Consider the following 25000-nt stretch of genomic DNA (forward strand, 5'->3'; position numbering starts at 1 on the left):
TTCATTTCAGCTCTGAGACAAAATGAACGGTTTAAACTTCAACTTTTTTTTATTTATAAAAAACTGTGACCTAGGAAAATACTTAACAAGCACATTATAAATAGATAAAATACCTTGTAGTTATTTTCTTACTCAACTCACGCACATTAAATCTATAATTCCATAAAAAGTCTATTGCGTTTTTCTCTTTTTAGTTAAATGATCGCTTAGAAACGGACAGTTTTACAAAGTACATTTGGTCCAGGACTGGTACAAAATTTCATGTGGTTTTGATTAAGAGCTCATTTTACTCTTTAAAGCAAAAACTGAGGTTCTTTTAACTTTATACGATAAACTTTCATATCCAACGCGCGCTCATGGAATAATTGTTAACTGTTCACCTCTGAGCAACTCGCACGGGACTTGCGCCTGAAAATATTGTAATCGTTGCAGGAATAAATGAGTTAACATCAACTTTTTGTGGTATTCACAACTATTCACTTCGCGGTTCGGTAAATATCCACCACTAGCCATGCATTTCCACTTCGCTGAATAGTTGCGAAATCCGCCATTTCGAGGATGGAACAAACAAAACGCGTCTGATAACTATCGGAAATCATATGAACGGGAGTGCATTTCGGTTCGTGCAGTTTTGAGTACTTTCACAAGATCACGAGTGACCATATACACTGCATCGCGAAAAGTACATACCATTTTTCTATTATACACTCAAGAAAACTACACCATCGAAGTGATTTCATAGCAACTTCCTTCCTGCACTCTTTAACTTATTTATGCTGTTGAGTCTACAATAAACACAGAGCATGAGACTATCAAATGACTTATGCAAGGGAAATTGAAAGCTGCGTGGTTTGCAACAAGAAGACGTAAATTAATTAGTGTCCTCTGACTGAACATGGATTCTGTGATTTAAACACAGTACTATTTAGGTTAACATTTCATAAAATACTGAAAACTGCAACTCTATCCGGTGGCATCCCCCGAAGCGTAAATAGTTAAAACCGCACAAAACTTCAAATAATAAAGGTAGTACAAAGGTCCAAGGATTTGCTTCGTTAACGGTTGACGAATAAAGCTGGGATGAGTGGGTGTATTCGTGATCTCATGCAATTTCCAATAACTTTGTTTCCAAATGTTACGCCTTGTGTACGCGGATTTTACGGACAACATAAAACCGGATTATCCAATTAAAGTCGAAAAATGCTTGGACTCAATTCCTCGGGTCCAGTCTGTCTCCCAATTCTTTGATTACACCTGACGTCACGGCAGCCACGTTGGTAGAAGGAACAACAGCGAAAAAGTCTTTTGCGAATTTGACTCTATTATTATGCAAAACTTAAGCTACATTTTTCTATTGTTTAGGCACCAACATGGTAGTCTTATCACGTGATTGCAAACAAAGGATTTAAAAAAATATCAGCAATCGACCAATTTGTAACAATCGTCGATGATTGTTGTTTCGGTTACACTCTTTGCTTGCATGTATTTTTTCTTACTTGTTCAAGCGGAGTTTACTTACAAAAAGACGCGCTTACGCCCTTTTTATGTTCAGTTTAACAAGAAAAATGCTTAGTGCTCTCCTTTACCTTAACTATTCAAATTTTGTGCTGAATACATATTATTTACCATCGAAATGCCCACACACACTATATCTTGCGCGCAGCTTGTCTCATTTTCAAATGGCAGACTTAACCACTTCACCGTTTACATGTATTTCATACTAGGTCTAGGCCAATATAAAGCTGGACAGACTACTTTCGCTGAAACCTTAACCTTGTTGCTCCTTAAGAATCCGAAATATCCAAATTATTTCACAACAATCACCCAACCTTCGCCGAATTATTTAAGCCTCACTTCCAGGTCGAGACCCAGTGCGAAATGTCTGAGATGGTACTGAGGTTTTTTATCTCAGTGAATACCAACTGTAAGCCACAATGTTTCTTTTCGTCGTTACTTCACGATTATCACTAAATCCGAGTACCTGAGAACTTGTTTGATAGCGACAAGGGAAACAACATTTCGCATGGCTTTGGAGCGAAAATTCGTCGATTCACTCTCAATACCTCTGCAAAGTATTGTAAATGCAGTTTTACTATGAACAACTTCGCACTTATACAGTAAGGCTCATAGACTATTATCCCTCCCAATTAAAATACCTTGTTAAAAGTTAACTGTTGCTGAAAAATGTAATTTTGTTGAAATAGTGTTTCCAAGAACATTTAAATCTCTTAACATGAAAAAATAGCTCAGTGTCATTTGAACAAAACCTCCAGCTTAAAGGACAAAATACTTTCATAAGATAACCCAACTCACCTCAGTCCCCGAACATTAAAGTCTTTTTATGTTAATTTTCTATCTAAGTTTCAAATTTCCCAAAATCCCCCTTGAGGAGAGTGGTCGACAAACGTTTAGCCTCCTTGTAAACAGAGCCTAATAATCACCTACTAGGCTTAAGTAGTTGTGAAACTCTCGCAAATATTTGATTCTGAAGGACAAAACACTTTCATGAATGTGTCTAAACGTGCAAAACAGTTAAAACCTGGTATTTTTTTAAAGTTAATAAATAATTTAATTTCTCCTCGGAAAAAATTCTCCTTTTTGCCAACCACAATAAGTAGCTTAGCATAAATACTTATTTTTCAACATAACGCCACCATCGCCCCAAAACAAATGAAGATTATCTTACACAGTGAAAACTCCTTATTGGTTTGTTGTTAATCATTTGGGTAAATAAAGGAATTTAAGTTTAATAACAACCTTTAGACTGGAGTATGGTTATAAATCTATAGGTCGCCCTTGTAAGGCCTGGCCAAACGATAAATATTGAATGATCCAACATGTTGAAAATTACGGGGTGGCCAAACGGTGTCAAACATCCTTTCATCGACTCAATTTCTGATCACATTGCGCGTGCAACATGTTGGCCAACATTGAATGGTGGCCAAACGCTAAAATGTTGGTTTACCGAACATGTTTGATCGTCCAACAATTTTTGTTCAGCCAGGTGGGTTAACACAGTGTGCTTCAAACTGTTAAACTTGCACTCGCTCTCGAAGTCTTACTCATACCGGTAGTCCAATCTTACGGGTGATGCGTTCCATTGACCCTATTACGGAATAGGAATATGTGGAATAAAAGTTAGAAATCCTTCGCTTTTACGGACAATCACATTAAAATTGTCAAACACCTGCTAAAATGATATTTTAAAAAGATCTTTATTATCCTTGTTGCTTCAAAACGCCAGACATACCGTTTTAAATCATCACTCCGCGGACTCTTACTCCGGAATAGGGTCAATCGAACGGACCTTAAGGACAGAAACACATGAAAACCGATGGTAGCCATTTCCTTGCCTGGATGGATGGATACACATAGACCTGCAAGGTGGAGCACAACCCAAAGAGCAATTTCATTTCTCGGGATAACTTTGCAATAATCATCCCTTGCGATAGTCGACTACAGCTTTTCTGCTGTGAAAAAAAAAAGCTACAATATTTTCGTATTTCCTCCTACTGTCAATATTATCTTAAAGGTTTGACGTACTACAGTTTCAATTTTTTTAGAACTCTCAGTTTTTAATTAGGAATGATGGACTCTTCTGTCAACATGATGCATGAGTTTTTGCATGGTGCCGGTTCTTCAAAAATGCGCACTTGTGCTGTGAGAAGGGGCCTTCAGTTTGTTGCCGTAACTTGAAGTGACCATTCACAGCTGCCATTACAAAGACAGCACCTGCTCCTCAGTTATTTCATGATTTTGAGTGTTGATGGCCGGATGTGGTCGAACGCATGACCTCCTCTTGCACGGCAGTGAGCTGTTCAACCAACTGAGTCAACTCATCCATTTGCTGCAGCTACTGATCTGCTGCTCATGTAAGCAATTGAGCCATACTTTGTTTCATTTTTGTAATGCAGTTTATCAAATGAGTGCTACAAACCCAAAAACAAACTCATCACTTCAGCAATAAAACAAGCAGAATATCATGATTCACTCACCTCTAAGGGCAGGAAAATATGGCCTAATCATTAGCTGAGAATGTGGCATGTTATTTTAAACCAATCATTAAAAACAGTTGCCCAAAACCAAAGCTATAACAAACCCATTTTCACCGTTCAATATTAACAACCACCATATTGTTAACAATAACTTTTTCTTTGGCCAGAAAGTCATTTGATTCACTTGAGTAATCTGATTTTACATGTCGTGCAAAGTTCATACGACAGTCTACTTACCATATTTGTTTCAGGGCATTATATTCAGTATTTTGATTTCAGTCTGTTGTTTTCTTCCTTTAAACGCTCAATCTCCAACACCAAGGCTTCGTTTACTGAATATTTTTCTATCAATCCCTTGAGTTCATTCTGTTCAACAAAAGTATTGAAAATCTTTAACCATTTTTGTCAATAGCAATAAGTAAGGCACTCTCTTAAGCAAAGGACATGTTTCTTTAGAAAGGCAAAGCTATCATCCCAATGTCTGTTTGCTTTTATCACCAATGGTGTGTCGATCATGCGAAAACAAGAACATGCAAAATTAATCCATATTGATACACACAGCAATGTTTCCTTTTTAACAAAATACCCGTTTGTAATGGAATTAATGACTGTGCCTTTCTCCTGTGGCTATGTGGTGGTATAGATAATTAGAAATAAATTATATACCTAAATGAATAATCCTCTTTTGGGGTTTTCAGGGCCATTCCACTCCACTGCATTTAACCTGTAAACGCCAGTAGTTGGACACACGTGTAGGCCTTCTCCAGTTCACATTATCTTTGCTAATCATGCGCGAGTCAAGACCAGTGCTTCTTGACCCGTGCGTGATCAGTGGCCACAGAAGTAAAATTAAGAATAAAAATGGCAGGTAACAGACCAGTTGGGTATTCACAAATGCAGCCCTGGCCCTAGTTGTTCGAAGGGTGCATAGCGCTATCCATTGGGTAGTGATTTATCCAGTGGATAGCGCTATCCACCTTTTGAACAACTGTAGCCAGAAGTTGAACTGGGGATTACTCAGACCATCTTCAGCTAGCAGTCAGAAGGAGGACTTGAGGCCTGCCCTGAAAATCAACATTGCAATCACAGGACCCCAACAACTCAGCCACAGTGCCTATTCTGCATAAAGTGTAAGAAGCTTTTACACTTGTGTCCGGAAACGTATTTAATATTATTACATGCACCATTGATTTTGATGTCCAAAACAAAGCGTCCCTTAAGGGCTAAGCATTGCTACCCGTTTCCAACAATAAGGTAAGTGTAACTTAGGGTTAATGTTATGTTTAGCTTAGGGTAAATACAGCTGTTTTTCCTTATTTGATAAGCAGCATTTGAGGGACACTTTGTGATGTTAATTGTCTGTATTCAGCCACAGTGCCAATTCCGAGTCCAAGACACAAGCAAGAAAATATTTGTTTCAAGAATGCACTCACTTGTTGAATTTGAAATTGCCTAAGCATCTCAACTTGTACATTAACAATTTCTCTGTGAATTGCAACTCTGAAATAAATGGTGAACATAAAAGAATCAAATGTAAGTATATGTGACACTGAAAAGTAGAATTAATAGCAAAAAGTAACAGTGGAGTTACTTATAGTAGTATAGTTAATAGCACAGTAAAGTGAAATCACCTAGTCGTGGGTTTGAATGATATGCTCTATTAAATTATGATGGCCCTCTATTAATGAAAGAAAAATGTTGACAAAGAAACAAGAAGATTAAAATGTACTACTTATGAAAAAATGATCCTTTAATTTGATTGAAGATGTCATGATTCTTCCTTAGATTTTGTTCTTGGATGATTTGTTCCATGTACCAGCTATTTTTCTAGAGATGCTGTTGACACTGTTTGAGACTGTCTGGTGGGCCGCACCCTTGGAAAATCCTCAGCCCTAAATTACTTAAGCCTATGACACTTACTAGTATTTAAAATTGACAACTTAACTAAAAAGTAATAAAAATCTTTTAGGCCAATTAAAATGGGTCTTACTAGGATTATTGGACTGAAACTCTACATATGTACAGGTGCCTTTAAATACAATAAAAACAAATTGTTCCACCTTAAAGGGGCACTGACATTCATTGACATGTGCAGTACCATTTTTCACATGCAGAGATTTTAACAGATGTTATATTGTTTGCTTTTTCTGTTTCAGCCTTGACTAAATACGGCTTTAGAAAAGCATTAAGTCCAAGAAATAAAAGCAAACACCAATATCATGCCATGTTTGTTCACGAACAGCTGAATTCAGTGAAGTGTGACCGGGAAAACTGCCGGTGGTCTAAGCACTCACAGAGATAAACCAAACATATCAAGATTAACATGCCATTTTAAAGCTGAAAGAGGGGGCATTCATTATCAAGAGACGACTTTGAAAGATGGTAAGCAGAGAAAAAATTTAGCCGTGTTTTACTCACCGCTTGCGGTTTTATACATGTACTTCATGCAACAAATAAACTCAACCAAATTGATGCAGTTCTTCTAAATGCATGTTTTTCTTCAAAATATTCAAATACACATTTTAGAGCGAAGAGAGGAAACATTTATGAACCAACGATGATTTGGTGGTCTCTGACATTTAAGAAACTAGCTAGAAATGAGCTGCAAAGATGGACTTTGATCCTGGATTGTAGAGAAAATGAATCACACTTCCATTTCACCATACGTTGAATTTCTCAAGAATTCATGCCTTAAAAAATGTTTCTCTTCATTGTAGATACTGTATTGGTTTTTTGACTGCTCTGTTTTGCTTTCTTGAGGAGACTGAATCACTATTTGTGCGTCCTGCCGTGTTTAAAATTCTGCATGCAACAGTGGTCACCTTATTGTCTGCACCTTTCCAAACTTGAAAAGTTCAGGCTAAATTTTTCAAGTTTTGACTAAAAAACCTTGCGCACGCGCATCCTTGACAGCGCCCCTTTGACTATAACGTAATAATAGCTTTTTTACTATTCTTCGCAATAAGAGGAGTTGTATGTGAATCCCCACCTGAACTCATCCAATGATTCATCAATAAGATTTTTAATAAACTGAACTTGAAATGGCAGCATCCCTGCAGAATTAGCTGCAGCACCAGCCATATCAGGAGCATTGTCTTGTGATGCAGCCAGACCAACAGTCCCACTGGCTGATGGATCTGTTCTCTGTTTTACACTGTCAAATATTAAGCTTTGTGCTGGTGATACTAAAACAAGATAATTGTCTGTTAGATGAATGGATTTCCTAAACAGAATGATTTTCCTTTGAATTTCAAACTACGAAAACCAACTGTGCTTGGTCCATTAAGGATGATGCCAAAAGCTCAGCAGTCAACATAAAAATCACAAGTTGAAAATTGGGTTCAATTCTTGTTTTTGCTTTTAATTAACACATCAACTTCACTTTGGACTACAGGTGGCGTATGTCCCCTGTTGCTTCACTTTCGGTCTCTAGTAGGGAGAATTTGAAGTGGCCCAGTGATCTGCCAACCTTTTCTAAAATCAGAAGAGGACATCCCTTTCCCTTTGTTATTCTTAATTTGTATGTGTAATTTAACAATAACAAACAAACAAACAAGTGTTTTTGTTTTACTCAATACACGAACACGTACCTGAATGCAATTCTGGTCTATCTGTCGTATACATGTAATTAGCGATTTCTGTTCCTTCTGCCGGTCGTCTGATTGAAGATGGAGATCCATGTGGAGACTGCAACATAACAAAGCCTTTATACAGGTTTTAAATATTAAATAAAATGGTGCAAACTCAACCTTCTACATAACCTTAAGCATTAATATTCTACTATAAATTATGTAGAGCATCATGACCAAGAATGCTCTAAGGGTGTTATGTCTTGTGATCTAGAGTAAAACATGTGATCTGATTCTAACAACAGTCACTTTTTAAACATGAATGCCACACGGTGTAACTTATTACAAGAGAGTAACATAATGAAGCAAGAAGGTGCATCAAAACTACAAAAGACAAACTTACTGAAAATTCTTTTGAAGGCCTTCTGCCTTCTGTGTGAGGTAATGTGCTGTTTGACACTGGCCTGATATCTTCACTCATATTACGCTGTACATTTGCTAGAAGACTGTCTGCTGGTGATGGGTACAAATCTCTATTTGATTCAAAGTTCTCACTTATTATCCCATTAGAGGGATTCTTGCTGTTTGTAATCAGCTTGGTGTCTGAATATGATTTTGGCAAACTTTCATAAGCCTGATCCCTAGCAGTACCAAGTTCTGTCAGTGACCTTGTAGCAGATGATCGTGCATTTTTCAGGGGTGACACAGTATTTCCAGTTACAGCTGCCAGTTGATCTGTGGTCCTTTGCATATCAGCTGCTGCATTGCTGTTAGCTGTAGCTGGGGAGCCTCTGGTAGGATGCATTGGCTGCTGATTGCTGGTGCCAGACAAATTGCTGCCAATTGGAGAGAACACTCCTGACACTATGACAAAAAATAAGCAAATTTAGCAAAACCATTTGATACCAAAAGGCTCTGGGTCTCATTTGTGCCTATCTATTCAGGCCCTTTTTTCCTATTCTTTTCTACCAATAAGCTGTTTGTGCATTATTTCATATTATTATTTTGAAGGTTCTGCAAGAAAGCTGTTCAAGCTGTTGCTGGGAAGACATTAGTCTACTGAAATTGGCAGGGAAATAAACCTCTCAATATTTCGAAAATATTTAGAGAAAATAAAAACTACCAAAAGTTCAAACTTCAAAAGTACACCAAGCACATCGTCTTATCAAATGTGGTACGTTTTGTGACGTGAATGGGTTGTGTTTCCAGCTGTGGTACAACAGCCACAACAATCCTTTCTTTTAAATACTTCAGTGGACCATTGGCTTTCATTAGTTCCAACAACTCCTTCAGCTCTCAAAAACCCCCACAACTCTCACACCTTAACTGGAGAACCAACAGACCCATGTGAAATCTAAGACAAATTGGTAGAAGATGAGTCCTGTTACCACTGCATCAACCTTCTTCCCTTAGTTTGCTATCATTACAAAAATTAATGGTAATGAATTTATATAGCGCATTTTCTATTGACATATTCAAATGCACCTTACAAGCAAGCGATGTATGGGTGAGATCGGACATCAGCATAAACTAACTTCTTACTAACCGAGCGCAAGGGCCGTACTGGGGAACATTGGCCCGAGGTTGTGGCAGTACGGACCTAGCGCAGCGAGGTCTGTACAAAAACAACCGAGGGCCAATATTCCCCAGTACGGCTCAAGCTAGCTCGGTTAGTAAGTAGTTTATTATCTGGTTTTTAAATTACCTTTTGCTTTGTTTTTGCAAGCCCGTAATCGGCCCGTGTGCATTACGGGAGAATAATGCCCTACAATTCAGTCACAATTAGCCAATCAGAGCACGCGTTATATCGGCTACAAACACCAGCCATATAATAAAAGATATTAAGATTTACATATGTGTTTATTGCTAACAGCAAAATTATGGCAACCAGCAGTGTTGTTTGTCATAAAACCACTAGATGACAATAATTCTCTTGGCAAAGTCAAAGTAAAGTCAATTTATTTAACGTTGGTAGTGCCTCCAGTTACGAAACTGGTATCAATGGAAGCTGACGGTGCGCCCTTTACCCCTCTTCCTCTGTCAGTGCTCTGTTTCACGGATATTTAAAGCTATAGCTACACGGATCAGAGGAATGTGGAAACAGACGTTGAAGTCACCGAGGATCAAACTGGGTACCCCTTGCTCTGAAAGCCGCGCACTAGCCAACTGAGCTACGCCTGCAAATATTAGTTTTTGAGGAGAGGGAAAAACCGGAGTACCTGGGGAAAAACCTCTCGGAGCTGAGTAGAGAACCAACAAACTCAACCCAAATATGGCATAGAATCCGGGAATCGATCCTGGGCCACATTGGTGGAAGGCAAGTGCTCTCACCACTGCACCATCCCTGCTCCCCATTTGCTCTGCCATTAACGTCTTTTGAAAACTCACTCAATTTGATAACTGATTTCAACACTGAAGAAACCCAATCAAGCTTAGTTTCTCATACCCTCTAGAAATACAATTTAGAAATAAATAAAAACGTTATTCAACGGGCTAGGTCAGTCCATTTAAGGAATAGCCGTGCGTTAGGTCTTGAGTATGGACCTCAGCCAGTACTTGAGAGCTCAGGCATTTTTTTCCCTATACGAAACACGTGGGGGTTTTATTAGTAAAGGTAGCTTAAGATAGATGAACCACATAATTGCATCACAAAAGTGGGCAAATTAAAGTTAATGATATCAATATACACTTGACAATTTGGGAAACCAATTTACCACAAAAATGAAAATGTTTTGCTTTGACCATAACATCTGGACAAATTTTATTATTTGTTCTGAAAACAATGCAAATTGCTGTGTGTGAACATGTTAAGTAAAAGTTGTTGTACAAAGCTACTCAGAAGCGATCTAGTGAATCAACAAACTCTTCAGTTTTAAAAAGCCTTGGTAAATTAAGTTTCATTAACAGTCAATGGCATAATAAGTGGTCTTGCTGCTTATAAATATCATTTCATTACATGTCCCTGCTCCAAGAGTAGTCCAACAGAAGAATTAGGGACACCTGCAATTGTTTTATTTCAAATTCTCACACTATTTAGACAATTAAGAACACTGACTGACACCACAGCTATACTATAGTAAACTTTGATTTTATACCATTACCAATGCTTCTGCAAAGTTAATTTTCAATGTACTGTCAGCAATTCATTCTTTCTCCAAGAATAATAAAAAGCAGGTACATTTAATAAATTGTACCTGCTCACCTCTGTGGTGCTATGAATATCTATACTGTCTGGCTAAACTGCAAATAATCAATTAATTATTAATTATAGATTACACAGGGACAATAATAATTATTATAGTCAGCAATTCATTCTCTCTCCAAGAATAATAAAAAGCAGGTACATTTAATAAATTGTACCTGCTCACCCCTGTGGTGCTGTGAATATTTATACTGTCTGGCTAAACTGCAAATAATCAATTAATTATTAATTATAGATTACACACGGACAATAATAATAATTATAGTAAAATTCCCTTAAATGCTGTTCTCTTGTCACAGTACAGGCAAAAATGATACAAGAAATGATTTGTAATATTATTTTACCAGTAAATGGAAAAGAAATTAAAAAACCTAATAGTGCCACAGTGACTATTTTTCTCTCTTTTCTGGGAAAACCATTTGCTGAAAATGGCTGAATGGTTGTGTTAACAAAAAAAGGATGGTAGTGGACATCCTTGTTTAAAGCATATGACAAGAAACAAAAGCACAATAATAATAATTATTGGTATATACTCACTCAGTGATCTTGATGTTTCAAGGAATCTGATTGGTTCACTATCTCAGAGTAATTGAGCATTATTCACTCCCTACGGAGTGAATAATGCTTGATCCAAACAAAACAAAATGGCTGGTGTAAACTCGCCAGCATTTATGAATTGGAAATATTGAGAATACAAAATGATGCTGTGCGACAGAAGACAAAGAAGGCCACAAAATTTGGCCTGAAAGTTTTCAAAGGTAAGAGAAGAGTTCATACTTTTGCCAACCAGTGTTTGACTTCATTTTTCCAGATAATTATTAAACAATCTTCACACCAACGATTTGTTTCACTCAGAGTAATTCTGTCTTTGGTGGGCTGGTCGCCCACCAAAATGAATTTCTTACTGAAATCGAGGAATTAAAAAAATGTTTAAGAAAGTTCCACATAGTTGCAAGGAAACAAGACGGGTTATTTTACAACAAACCAACGCTCACCTCAATTAGAGCCACCATTTCATGTGGATCCTTTAGCAACTGCACTTTCAATTTCCATTTCAAATAAACCTCAAAAACTTTGATCAAACGGTGAAAATGTTTAAACAAGCAGACTTTCGATTTGGATTGCTGATTTAAATGGTGCTAAATGACCCTTTTGCTGTTTGTGGCAAGGATATAAACGAAGGTTATTTAGATTTGCCATGTTTGAAGCTTCTGTAAACACTTTTGTGCGTGCTTTGTGCCGCTTGCACGTTTTCCACGCATGAATTGAGATGCCAATTAAATCGACTTTGGATGGTTTTTTCTGCAATTGTTGTTGAGATCACTTCGTGAGTATATACTAAAACAATAATTTTTTCTTTTCAATCTCGGTGAAAAGTGGCAGAATATTTACCTCACCGCTTTGCGGCTTGATAAATATTCTACCACTAATCACCTCGATTTCAAAGAATAATTGTTAATTATATTATAAAGTACTGTGCCCAAGAAAACTTAATGTAAAAACTAATGTGCTAGAGTCCATTCTTTTCTATTGTTGTAAAGTGGAAGGGTGCTGTGACACTGTCTGTTATCAATATTTTTCCTTTTTTCCCATGGAGGGTGACATTTCAGCCTACAAAAAAATATAGGCCTGAACAGAACTCTATCCAGTTACTATGTGACTGCACAGCACGTAGCTCTTCAAATACACTATCAAGCAATATCAGGGTTTCCTTGCTCCAGTACATATATATAGGCCACTTTGGAAAATACCATAATACCATAATATTGTTTTTGTTTTCTCTTGGGACCATTGTAAGTCCCAAGAGAAACTGGAAACAATGCTTCTGCAAAATTTGGGGGTACAAACAGAGACTACTATCATGGTATTTTCCAAATTGGCCTATATAATTTATTGTGATTTAACAATTTTTTTAACAAAGACACAAAAATCAGGATAGCAGTGAAAGAGCAGATATGGAAAGTCTCCGCACCAAAAGAAATCTACAAACATGATCAATTCTGGGGAATTCTTCTTACCAACAATTTAGTTGAAAATAATCATTTATTTCTTAACTTCTTTTTAAGGGAAATTAATACTAGTAATAGTTTTCACTAAATCTGCCCCCACTTAAGATAGTATGAAAGGCAGTTGAGATACGTTTAAATTATACGCTGAACATGTCACCCCTGTTTCTGATTTTTGTCCGGACAAAATCAATTTCTGAGCCAAGCAACTCGATTTGCATCAGATCTGCTCCAATGTTTGATTTTTCAATCGCTAACCCGAACAACTTTGGTTCTCCTGGCGAGTTTCTACTTTGTGACTCCTAAAACACCTTTGTCGTGTGGAACAATACCAATAACACTTGCATGCCTGTTTAAATTAAGCAATACCGATACCACCTTGTGTGCCTGGTTGAGTAAATTGAGATTGATCCCCCAACAATATCTACCAATGTATAAATTTACCCTTTTTGCATGGAACTTCTAGGTTGGCTCCTCGGGTTTTGGCCCAGATGTTGGGGCAATTACTTCAATAATTACTGCAGTAGCACTTTAAAGGAAAAATAATCACTTTACTGATGTATGAGACGGACTTACTCGTAAAAGATTGTTGATGACTGATGTGTCGGTCAGCAGTTGAATGACACTATTATTGACTGACAGCTGGTTGACTGTAAACCAACGTGTTGGCCAATGCCTTAGCTGGATTGGATTTGTTACCATTAGCTATCTGTTATACAAGTTGTAATGTTTAACTTTGAACTTAAGGCTGGTACCTGCCTTTCAAAAGTGAGAACCACTTTGAACTAAATATTATATACAGTGTGCATACCTTCAGGTGGATTGCTCTCCTTTAAGTTATAAGATGCAGTTGTATTGACTTGCTTGTTATTAATCAAAGGTGTTTTAACTGAAAACACACAAAAAGTGAAGTTCAATGAGATTTCATGTAATGGCATTCAGTTACTTTATGGCCAGTCTTCCTTATTGGGAAAACTATGCACAAGGTCTTGAGTTTTACATTATAACAGTGACGATGTTACAGTTTTCCTTAATATTCATTACCAATAACCTTTATTTATTTACAATGTATTGTTGTGCTTGATAAAGTTACAGTCAACCTTCAGAACAGCATATTTTGGATACCCGTAATCGCTATTAAGTGAATCGGTCATTAAGACACCCTGAAAGCTATAATTCACTGATAAAACTAAATAAACTTATTAATAAAATAAAGGACCAGTAAAAAGCTTTACTTTCAGCAATAAGTGAGCACAAATGCAAGACTGTCCATGATTGCAAAGTTGAAGAGTCGTTTTCTTACCACAGAATGGATTATAATAAAATTTATCATAAATTTTAGAATTATCGTAAGCTAAAAGATTATGCTAATAATAATTATTATAGCCTTTTGAAAAAAAATTAAGTTTAAAGTTGGCCAGTGGAATTGTGGTCCTACTATTTCAAATTTCGTAAAAGTTTCAAACACTTCGCTACATGTACGTGTAGCTTATTATTTCCTTGAAGAATGTTATATAGTCCAAACCCCAGTTGCCTGGATGTCTTTTTATTATATAAACACCAATGAAATGCCAAGCGAGCTTTTGCGCAAAAACACGATATCTTCACACGTGAAGACAACATGTTATCTTCCCACGTGAAAAGATCACTGAACATTACTATCATGGTTACATATAAAAATTGCACCGTATTTCATTGGTGTTTACATAATAAATAGAATATTTCACGGCTGCATGGAGATAGGAAGTAAGCGAAGTGTGAAATATTTTTTAACACTCTAAGAGAAATTTCGTATCTCCCCACGGCCATGTAATATCTTCTATATCTGGGCCCGGTTGTTCGAAAGCCAATTAACTTAATCCAGGATTAGCGTAAACTTTTGTTTTATGTTTTCAACTATTTGGTGAAAGTTTCCTTTGCTTATTTTTGTTTTTCAAGATTGACTTCTTCTAATGTAACGTTTCGCCAAATATCAGCGGTGAAAAGCATTTGGGAGTAGAGAAATAAACTCCTTGGTTACTTTTTAATCTGGAATTAGCGTTAATCGGCTTTCGAACAACCGGCCCCTGGTGGATAAGTCACTATTGGTCAGTTTCAATCTCTGAAAAAAATTTCACTACTTTTCAAAAAATTTTTTTGCTTTCCACCGGCACATACAGCTGGTTGGTTGGGTGGTTCTTAACAAAATGATTGAAAACGTGCCTTATGTAAAACGTGCCTTATGGTTGACCAAGGGTTCAATAAAATTTGAAGTAAGCAGCTGGTTTGAGTAGAGAAACCAACTATATCAACAGTGTCTGAGGGTACACCATTTTTAAAAGAACATTCTCATACGCTACATTTCAAAATCAAACTTGATGATCCTGTTTCAACGAGTTCATGATGCCATTGTCCAAATAGTTTTAATCTTAGGTTTGAAAGGGTCTGCCTTTAATTTTTTGCAATTTACAACAAAAAGTAGCCGATGCTTTTCATCAGCTCCCTGTAGTTATTGAAATTACTGGTTGTCACAGCAGAGGAGGAATGAATAGTATCCCATAATGAATAGCGATTCCTTCTATATTATCAACTGAAATCATGAAGTAATTAGTATCTTCCAGCCACAACGCAGAGGTGAGCAGTGCTGGAGATTATCATGTCGTGTTTACAAACAGACCTTGGTGTCAAGGTTTCGTCTCGTAAGCATAAAATTATATGTTATACCTTCATTACGTGTCGGAAGAAAAATATGGCGTCAAGTTGAATGATTTTGCGTGTGCTACATTAAAAAGTAGAGAAGCTTATGTGACCTACATTAAGTGCTTGAGTGAACAGCGGCAATGCATAGTACCCGATGTTGTTGAGAGTCGAACTGTGGATGTGTACGTCTCCCTTGCTGGTTCGAATTAATTATTCCTTAGGTGATCAAAGAAAAGTGAGTTAAATCTGAAATCTGTGTTTGTGCGATTGCTTTCAAATGCAATGATCAAATCACAAATGCCACTTGCAGGCTCATTAAACTGGTGTATTTGATAAAATCTTCAACTCCGAAAGTATGACAAAATGTGGGTACTTCTGGCTACTCCTCCGCCAAAAATATCATTTCACCATCAATCTGCATGAGTGAAGTCCATAATTGGAAAAGACCTCTAATCCACAACTGTATAAACAACTTTATTCATGACCTCTCTTCGGGTCAGTGATCACAATGTGAAACAACCACATTAGTTGTCTTCCGTGAGTCTTCATGAATAAATATCAGAAATTAAATACAAAGTGATGAAGTACTGACAGGCACAAATCACTCACTGTTATAATCGACAAAATTTTACGAAATACTCACAAAGATCACATATGTCATCAAGTGAGTGGGCCATTTTGCTATTCCCGTTGGAACAAGATGCCGAAAAGAGTGTAGGAGCAAGGATGGCACATTCGGTTAGTGCGCGGCCTTGTGCAAGAGGTCCTGAGTTCGATTCCCGGACCTGGCATCCTTGTTTCGACTTCTTTCCTTTCAGTGTAGCTTAAATAGCTTTAAATACCCGTAAAACAGAGCACTGATGGAGAGGGGGGAGTAAAATGAGCGCACGGTCGACCTCAGGTTTGTCAGTTGAATTACTGTTACGAGTTATCGACGTTAAATATGGTTCCTTTACTTTACTTTACTTCTGGGATACTATTCATTCCTCCTCTGGGTTGACAGTAACCTCCAGCTACTTTAAACTTTATACCCTTGAACCCTCACATACTCTCTCTGAGAGGTGAAAAGATGTCCTCCTCATCATCCTTTACTCCATTTTGCTTCAGTGTTGGTGTGTTTGTCAATAATTTTTGGTCTGTCTTTGTTATTGGCGAGGAAGGTTGTGGGTTTGGTGTGTTCACAAGTGGCTCAGGAGGCTTCTGAGGTTTAGAATTCACCACAGAACTTGGCTTTGTACTCTTGCTGTTGGTCAGGCTATTAACCTGCAGTTAAGTTGAAGCACTTTATGAGTGGTGTGCAATATGTACTTGCTGGTTTTGTTACTTTGGGTAGATAACTCCAAAAGACCCCCTACATTATGAAAAAGATGATCTTCTTCCCATTATTACGGTAGGATCTTCAACATTGAGATTTGTACAAGTATCTTGCCGCCAAATGAAAAGCCAACCTGTTCCAGTGTGTTCATTATACTCAAGATGATAATTATGCTAATTCATATGAGGCTTTTACTGTAAAAAAAAAGAGTTAAAAATCTTGATCTTTCACCAATCAACGGCATCATCAAGGATAAGAAGATGGAGCTTATAATTTTATACAAGTTAATATAACTTAAAAGTAAAAGGTGCAAAAAGTGAAGGAATCTAAAATGTACACAATATGAATAAAGTTAAGTATGCATAAAATGAGCTAATGAGCAAGTGTCACAGAACAAAAAGTATCTTCAGATATGCTAACACAGTCATTAAAGAAAAGTTCCGCAAATTCACTGCACTTTCAGGGTAGGTTTGTACTTTCTTATAAACGTGCTCTTGACTTCCACACCTTAGTTTATAGTCTTTGTTTTGGCATGCATAGACTGATGTGTTTCTACGTGGACGAGTTTTCCTTATTGAAGTGTTCTTGTATGTGATTGTGTATGAAGTGTGTAGTGCTACCAATGTATTGTTGATTGCAGTTGTTAAATGTGATTTTGTAGATGGTGTTTCTTTGTAAGCACAGGTTGGTGTTAGAAATGGGGCACTTGTTTCTGGTGCATGTCCGCTCTGCGATGCTATGGGAGAAACCTTGTCAGAGGAAGTATGATCATAGGCAGCCCTAGCTCGCGTCACTACAGACAGCCGTTGAGGATTTAAACGCGTTATAAGACTTTGTATGTGAAATCAAATATCGTCGATTATAAGGCCTGAAAAATGCTCAATGGGGTAAGTGTGGTACATGAAATGACTGTACCTCCATCGGGTGGAGTTAATTTGACCTCGGACCCAAGCTCCGTGTCCTCGTCGGTGATCACTTGCAGTTAAATTCATCAGCTATCGTGGAAATCGAAGCAGAAAATGCTCATTTCCAGCCAAGTGAGTGGGGTTTTTTGATGATGAAACATTCACGGAGGTTCGCAAATGATGTGGCTTTAGCTTTGCGTGAAAAAATCTTGGCTGGGATGGATTTTCGAGATGCAAACCGCCTCTGAGCTGACAACGGTCGGAATCGTAGTGTGCAGCCTTGACTTCGTCTTAGAACATTGAAAACACCGACTTCCCGAAACTGTAAAATAAGCTCCAAAAGGCACAAGAATACACCAGAGGTGAGTCATTTTGATTCATTTTATTGAATGAAAGTTAAATTGAGCATTTTTTAGGCTTTATAATCGACGACATTTGATTTCCCATACAAAGTCTTATAACGCGTTTAAATTCTCAACGGCTGTCTGTAGTGACGCGAGCTTGGGCTGCCTATGGTATGATCTGTGAGCAACACGCAGGGCATGAAATGGGGCCCGATACAGTCGCCAACACTCTTTTTTTTACCATATTGGCGACCAAGATCTATTCAAAACTTAGTCGCCAATGTGGCGACCAGAACTCTTTGGGTTCCGTATATCCAACCTTTATGTACATGTACCATGCAATTAAATAACGCTAAAATAAGCTTGAGAAATTGGTGCAAACGCCTGAGGTTTGTAGCAAAATCGTAATGAACATGTCAAAATACGCCATCTTTGATTTTTTTAAAAGCTACATGATTGTATATTGTGGAGTGAAGTGTCAGTTTTGCTAAAAATGCTAATTGCAGGCTCACAACATTCCATAATTTCACAATTGTGGCAGTACTTTGCGCATGCTCTCATTTGGCGTTATTGTTGAGTGATTTAAGTTTAAAAAATCAGCATTCTTAAAGGCATTTTTCATATAGCTCATTTTTGCTTCTGAGGAAAAAAAATGGCTACTGACCTTATGGACTTAGCGACCACTTAGAAAACAGTCTGGAGCCAAATGTCTCCTTGAGAAAATAGTTAATTTTGTGCCCTGACATGTACTGGGTTGTTTTCTTTTTGTAAAATGTTTGTGATCCTGTGATTTAGCTGGTCAGAACTATCCAGGATCTTGAGAATTGTCATGCTACTGAAGGACAACTGAACATACAGTGATTCTGCCCATTCTGAACTTGGCACTAGGCTTTTTGTGTCATAAAAGGTTGACTTATACACAGGTAAATATGGTATTAATAGCCTGGAAGCAAGCTCTCTAGAGAGGGTGGGGGAAGAAAGAGGGGGAGCTCTTTCCTCACCACCCTCACCCCCTCGAGAGAGAGTGTGCTCACAGGTTATGGTATTCAAAAACAGGGAAAACAGTATTTCTAAAATAACAAATAAAAGAAAAAGAATCTATGACTGGGACAAAAAGAATAATATTTAAACCCGAAAAAATCTCAATCACAGCACAAATTTGTTGTTAGAATAAATTACAGTGTCCCGGCAATTTTAAACAGCTACATGTTTGCTCAATCATTAACAAGTATAAAAGAGCGAAGGACAAACCTTTGTTGCAGAATGGAATGATAGTGATTGGACAGATGTTTTGTGAGCCACTGTTGTATTTACCGGTGTGGAACCACTACGCAGGTCATATATGTAGATTTTACCTATGAAATGAACACCATAAGATGGCTTAAACTAGTTTAACCCATTGACTCCCAAAGGTTCCCCATTGACAAGTCTGGCCGGTTTAGGCCGTCAAAGGGTTAATGATACACTTTCACAAAACTACATAATTCAGAATTATTGACAAGCAAACGTAACAGGTACATGTCCATTGTTGCACCAAACGAAACAAGAGTAAATTGTTATTGCTCAATATTGTGACATAAAGGGTTACCATAGCAACAGAAGAGCCATCTAGAAACACCCTGGAGTCTGGAGTGTAGTACTTTCCCTCATGGTGTATTCACACGTTTTTGCATCCTTTTGATTTTTGGCCGATCCAGTTGGGTCTTAATAACTAATGACATTAAAGAAGTCAAGAAAGTAACAACAGATTCCATTCTGAATCATCAAAACATTCACAGCATCTGATGAAGGGTAACTATCGTCCGACATTTCTATAAAACTTAACAAAATGCTCTAGATTACACTTTTGCACATAATTTATATATTTTTCTTTCTGAGGAAATGTGATGTCATTAGTTACCAGGGCCCAACTGGCTTGGCCAGTTTTTTTTGCATATAAATCAAACGCCCGCCAAAAGGCGTGGATACACCATAAAGGAATTTTTTTTAATTACTACACTCCAGACACTATAGATATTTAAACGAAAACTGAAAATGACAGGGAAAAAAATAAGCGTCACAGGGACTTTAAACTTGAAATGAAGAAAGAAAACAAAGAGAACTGACAAAACATGAAAATTAATTTTATTTTGTACCGACACAAACCTCTCGTTGACCCAACTGCAAGAGTGGCTCCATCAGACATGAAATCAACTGATGTTAATGGCGATTCTGCTGTCATAACTTTCACTGACCTGAAGGTACATGTAAACAGAACAAAAATAGAAAAAAATTATTGATGATAAGAAACATGTACAAGCATCTATTGTGACATAGCATTAATGCAAAAAGCACTTACATGTAGTAGATTGAAGTTTAAAACCAATGTTAAGGGGGGTGGCACTTAACTACAGAAAGACAATGGTTGCTAGGGAAGCTTTTGAGTCAATGGCCCAACAAAAAGGTTGCATGGATGACTCTTTGAAGTAACTTTTTCAACAGAAATCTGACATCACTTCAATCAGAAGGTGAATGTGCAACTAGTCCCAATCCTCTGCCATACATTTCAGTGAGAAACATGTAAAAACTCTCAGGAAATGAAAGGAAGAGGGGCTTTTTTCACTGGATGGGAACCGTCCCATCCCATCATTTTTCGTAAACTGTAGCATGGAATTTCTATTTGGACAAAAAATGGAACTGATATTTTGAAAAGTGCATCAAAGGAGGGCCTTACGACGTCACAATTGTTTTGAGAATTAATTACTTTTTTAAAAATTAATGCTACAGATTTTGTGTTAGACTGTTCTCTTACTGCTGTGTTAAAAAGTTGTGAAAAACATAGTTACGGTATGTGTAACTTGCTGAGTTTTTAAACATTTTTGGTTGGTCACATGATTTACCAAATATGGCTGTGAGTCGAACCAGACAAAGAAATGTTAAAGAGAACACACTTGGCAATAAAGGGTAACTGTAGAGTTAATGGGGACATAGTTTTCGAGTGAATCCAGTTGTTGTTAAAGGGACTCAAGGGACTTATTTGAAGGGGTCCATAGCAACAGTTTGGTAGTTAAGAGCCACCCCCATTAAGGTGAAGTGGCTTCAACATGCAATATCCATTGCTTCAGTCTCAATTTGTTTGTTTGCTTCAGTCAAAATCACATAGGAAAGTTAATACGTACTTCCTCCCTTGAACATCATAAAAAACGATTCGTTTATCAAGCCCCACACTGCAGAGAAGCATATCATTCATTGGTGAGAAGCTCAGTCCAGTTGCGGGAGCTTTATGATCAGATGTAAATGATGTGAAAAGTTTCCGTGTATTGGAATCCCACAGATTGAGAGCTGAATCATCACTGACAGCACCAAGTAAACTCTTTTTGAAGTGGGAAAATTGAATATCTCTCACAGCCTGATGGATAAAACAGAAAATTAAAACCTATCTACATCTCTACCTGTCAAAATGAACAATAATTAACTCTTTGACCACGTTCAAGCCTGCAGATAAGCGCTGGTCATCGGACATTTGTCCGGTAAATTTGAAGTTTTGACTGGCAAACGATCAGTCTGACTGGACAGGCTGACTGGGGTCTTCTGTTACGATGTGAAATAAGAAAATATATTTTCATTCCAGAAAGTCAAATGCAAAGGTGGCCTTTTAATATATGGCCCTTAAGCATGATGCCTAAGTTTCATTTTGATTTGTTTTCATTTGCAGCTTGCATTTCACATCGTCTTACGAGTATTACATTGCACAAACAAAAGCTGAAACATTTCAGGATTTGTACAAATGTATTTTAAAATTCCTCTGAAAGCAACTGTGTCTTCCCCCATGAATCTTGACTTGACGTTACGTGATTTTACTTCATAAGACCATGTACATGATTCCAATCATGCTAGAGCAGAAATACTTTCAGGTCTGGCGTTAAATCACGAAACGCAAGGATTTTCCTGTCAATCAAATAGCAGGTTACCATGTTTTGGCTGCTACAGACAATGCAAAAGATTTCAACAATTTGAAAAAGTTTTTAAAAATTAAAAAAAAGAAAGAAAAACAAGAAGATGAAAACGGGACCCTAGGCAATTTAAAACATGGTCTGCCAGATGCCTCCCACTCCCACTCAATTTTTTTTTTGTCCGGCCAGGGTGGCTGCATGTCAGGTCAAACCTTGACCCTAGCCTGACATATCACAGGATTATAGCAAAAAATTATTTGCAGGCTTGACTTTTTACCCCAACTGAGTGCAGTTTAGAGAGGACATAGTTTCTGAGTGGAATTGAAGGGGTGTTAACCCATTGAATCCTAAACCGCCCTCCACTGACGAGTAAAATTGTTCAAGGTGTTAGACAGAGTAGAATCTGTTAAGTCTCACTCCCAGGGGTCAATGGCTTAAAAAGCAGATTAACCCAAATCCTAACACAGCTTGTCTACTGTATGTCTAAAAAATTAATTAATATTCACTTTGAAATTCATAAAGTGGATCTTGTTATTACAGCTTTTCAACCACACACTGCCTCTCTGAAAAAGGTTGAAATAATGAAAATGCTAAAATAATTTGCACATCGCCCTAAAAACATGTATTGGTTGAGGCAGCAGAAGGCAGTATTGTTAGCTTTCTGTTCAGATTATGGTCCATGGATTATGGATTATGGATTGGAATAGGTCTCAACTCAGGTCTTTGTCTAGGATTGCAGGTTTCAATTTTTAATTAATTGCAAAATTTAATTAATTTTTAAAAATTAATTAAATTTTGCAATTAGTTAAGGCTGAGACTATGCAGACAAGCTGAAAGTATCCGTACTCTCTTCCTGGGTGGAAATAGCAAGAGGTTGTTGCGCTTGTTACTCTTCAGTCTTGGAGCTCAAAAGAATCGAAGTCTTCTGAGACAATTTTTTAATGTAATTTTTCATGTTGTTGCAGTGTTATGTGTGTGAGCTGTCAACTATATTTGTACTTGGTACGTGTATGTGGCTCTGCAGTTATTTACATTGGCACGTAGTAATATTAACTTGTGGTTAGATGTAGTATTTAAAAGCTTTTGTTGCCAGGAGTTGTAATTCAAAGGCATGTCATTTTGATCAGCGCATTACTACTGTCACTGTATTTTGCCTTACTTAGTTAGATTATTTTGTTTTTCTTGTTATAACATTCAACACACAAGAGTATTTCATGTACATATTTCACACAAGTAAATAACTGAACCTGTGTCTTTACGAGTCTCAGAGGATCGGAAGCTTGTCCAGAGATTACATTATGAAGAAGAATATCACCATTAACAGATCCTGACGCAATTGACGTGTCATTCCAGTTGAATGTCAAACAAGAAACAACATCCTTGTGATCCTTAAAAACAAAATTCCGGAGGAATGAATTCACTTTGATAAAAATAAGGCTTTAGAGATTCAAAATATTTCATCACAACCACCTAGACAGTGCCTGAAATTACACATATATAATTATATATAAACATTGTTCCTGTTTCGAAAGCTAGACAACCAAACCCGTCAATTTGATATTGTCTCTTGCATTTTCCTATTCGACAATGTTTTGTAGAAGCTACAGATATTCAAAACACAGAAAAATGCTCAGCTGTGGCTAGTTACATGAAATTGCATGTTTTTATTAGCTTCACAGTAATATTGGACATCAACAATAGAAAATCAACCAGTAAGTCAGAAGCATCTCAGTCAATTGTCCATTGTTTTTTCCTCCAGGAACCAGACTTTTTGTTTTACCAAAAAATGGTCACCAGAAAATTTAACTGGGCTCAACAACAGCACATTAAAACAACAACAACATTAAAACTACAGTATAAATTCTTCAATGATTCGTTAGTTACCAAAGAGAACTTTCATGGCTCTTTCTAGTCTTTTTCCAGTTAAAGTGTCTATGAAGTAAAAAATATATTTTGCTTATATTATAGACCTTTTAAAATGATGAATGATGTTTTTTTATTTTGGAATACCCTCTCTCGTTTCAGAGATATTCAAGTTTTTGTTCAAAAAAAATCTGACGATGTCTCAAACATTACAGTGACTGTAATAGATCACAAAATTAAGAATGTCTCTGAAAATGTTGGATGGGTGCTGTTCAAACTTGGCAGCAGTGATGTACATCAAGTGAGACACAAAATGACACCCACTATGCTGTTGCCATGGAAACCATTTTTTGCCGATGGGTCTATTTAACACAGGATTGATTTTATCCTTTACTGTTGTAATAAGACAGGTTCACTCTTGGTAAGCTTTTAAACGAAATTCCACAGGAATGAGAGGTAAAGTATTATGGGCAGCACATGCTTTCCAAATCTGACCATCTGAATGTACTTATCTGTTCAAAATCTGCAATATTCGGTTCATTGCAGAGAGGGACTGAAAAAGAGTGTGACCATGGCAACATCTCAATGGGTGTCACTTTGTGCCTCACCTGATGTACAACTTACCGTGCAAAAGTAAGTTGACAATCCCTCGATTCTCGAAAACTTCACGGATTGAAGCTCTAGTCAAGTTTCAAAACGTTTGAGACATTTTCGAGACAATTTTCGAGACTCTGGAGTGTAGAAAACAAAGGACTTTTTGTTTGATTAATTTTTCACATGGCTCTTCTAGTCTATTTTACGGGGTTTTATCTCACTGTAGCTTTCCATCTCTTTTTGTATTTGTCAGGAATTCTGGCAAGACATGTAAATTTTCATTGTTCAATCCCTTTTGAATTATTTTGCGTACTTTTGAAAAAATTGTGTTTACCTACAATCGATCGTAGCGTTGTAAGTTTCATGATATTGATCGGTCACTTTTTTTGCCCGCATTGTTGATTTCAACTTGAATATTTAATTAGCTCTCTCCAGTGTATGGCAGCGAGGAGTCTTCGGTACCGATAAATTATGCTCACTGCTTCAGAATACTCAAAGCATCTGAACTTAGTTGACAGCACAAGAATCAGTTGGAGATAAATTAAAATGGTCTTCACAAAATTTAAAATTTTTGTGACGCACAGTATCGTGTAACT

The 25000-nt window shown here is 37.2% G+C and overlaps 1 protein-coding gene across 2 annotated transcripts in view; it reads right to left on the minus strand.

Annotated features, from left to right (window-relative positions):
* LOC138010370 (protein NEDD1-like) overlaps positions 1-25000 on the minus strand; it is a 31962-nt gene that overhangs the window by 86 nt on the left and 6876 nt on the right. Inside the window, exons 4-15 of one of the 2 annotated variants that reach the window (XM_068857301.1) lie at positions 23195-23335; positions 21174-21403; positions 20161-20249; positions 19267-19370; positions 16501-16714; positions 13584-13661; positions 7968-8428; positions 7586-7682; positions 6985-7180; positions 5429-5495; positions 4233-4361; positions 1-3470 (exon numbers count right to left, since the gene is read on the minus strand). The exon at positions 1-3470 is cut by the window's left edge and continues 86 nt beyond it. In XM_068857301.1, the coding sequence (XP_068713402.1) occupies positions 4257-4361; positions 5429-5495; positions 6985-7180; positions 7586-7682; positions 7968-8428; positions 13584-13661; positions 16501-16714; positions 19267-19370; positions 20161-20249; positions 21174-21403; positions 23195-23335 (1782 nt within the window). In that variant the 3' untranslated portion in view covers positions 1-3470; positions 4233-4256. Of the gene's footprint in view, positions 3930-4232; positions 4362-5428; positions 5496-6984; positions 7181-7585; positions 7683-7967; positions 8429-13583; positions 13662-16500; positions 16715-19266; positions 19371-20160; positions 20250-21173; positions 21404-23194; positions 23336-25000 lie in introns of both variants that reach the window. The other variant, XM_068857300.1, reaches the window with a different exon arrangement.

Source organism: Montipora foliosa, chromosome 7 (assembly GCF_036669935.1).
Source record: "Montipora foliosa isolate CH-2021 chromosome 7, ASM3666993v2, whole genome shotgun sequence".
NCBI lineage: Eukaryota > Metazoa > Cnidaria > Anthozoa > Scleractinia > Acroporidae > Montipora > Montipora foliosa.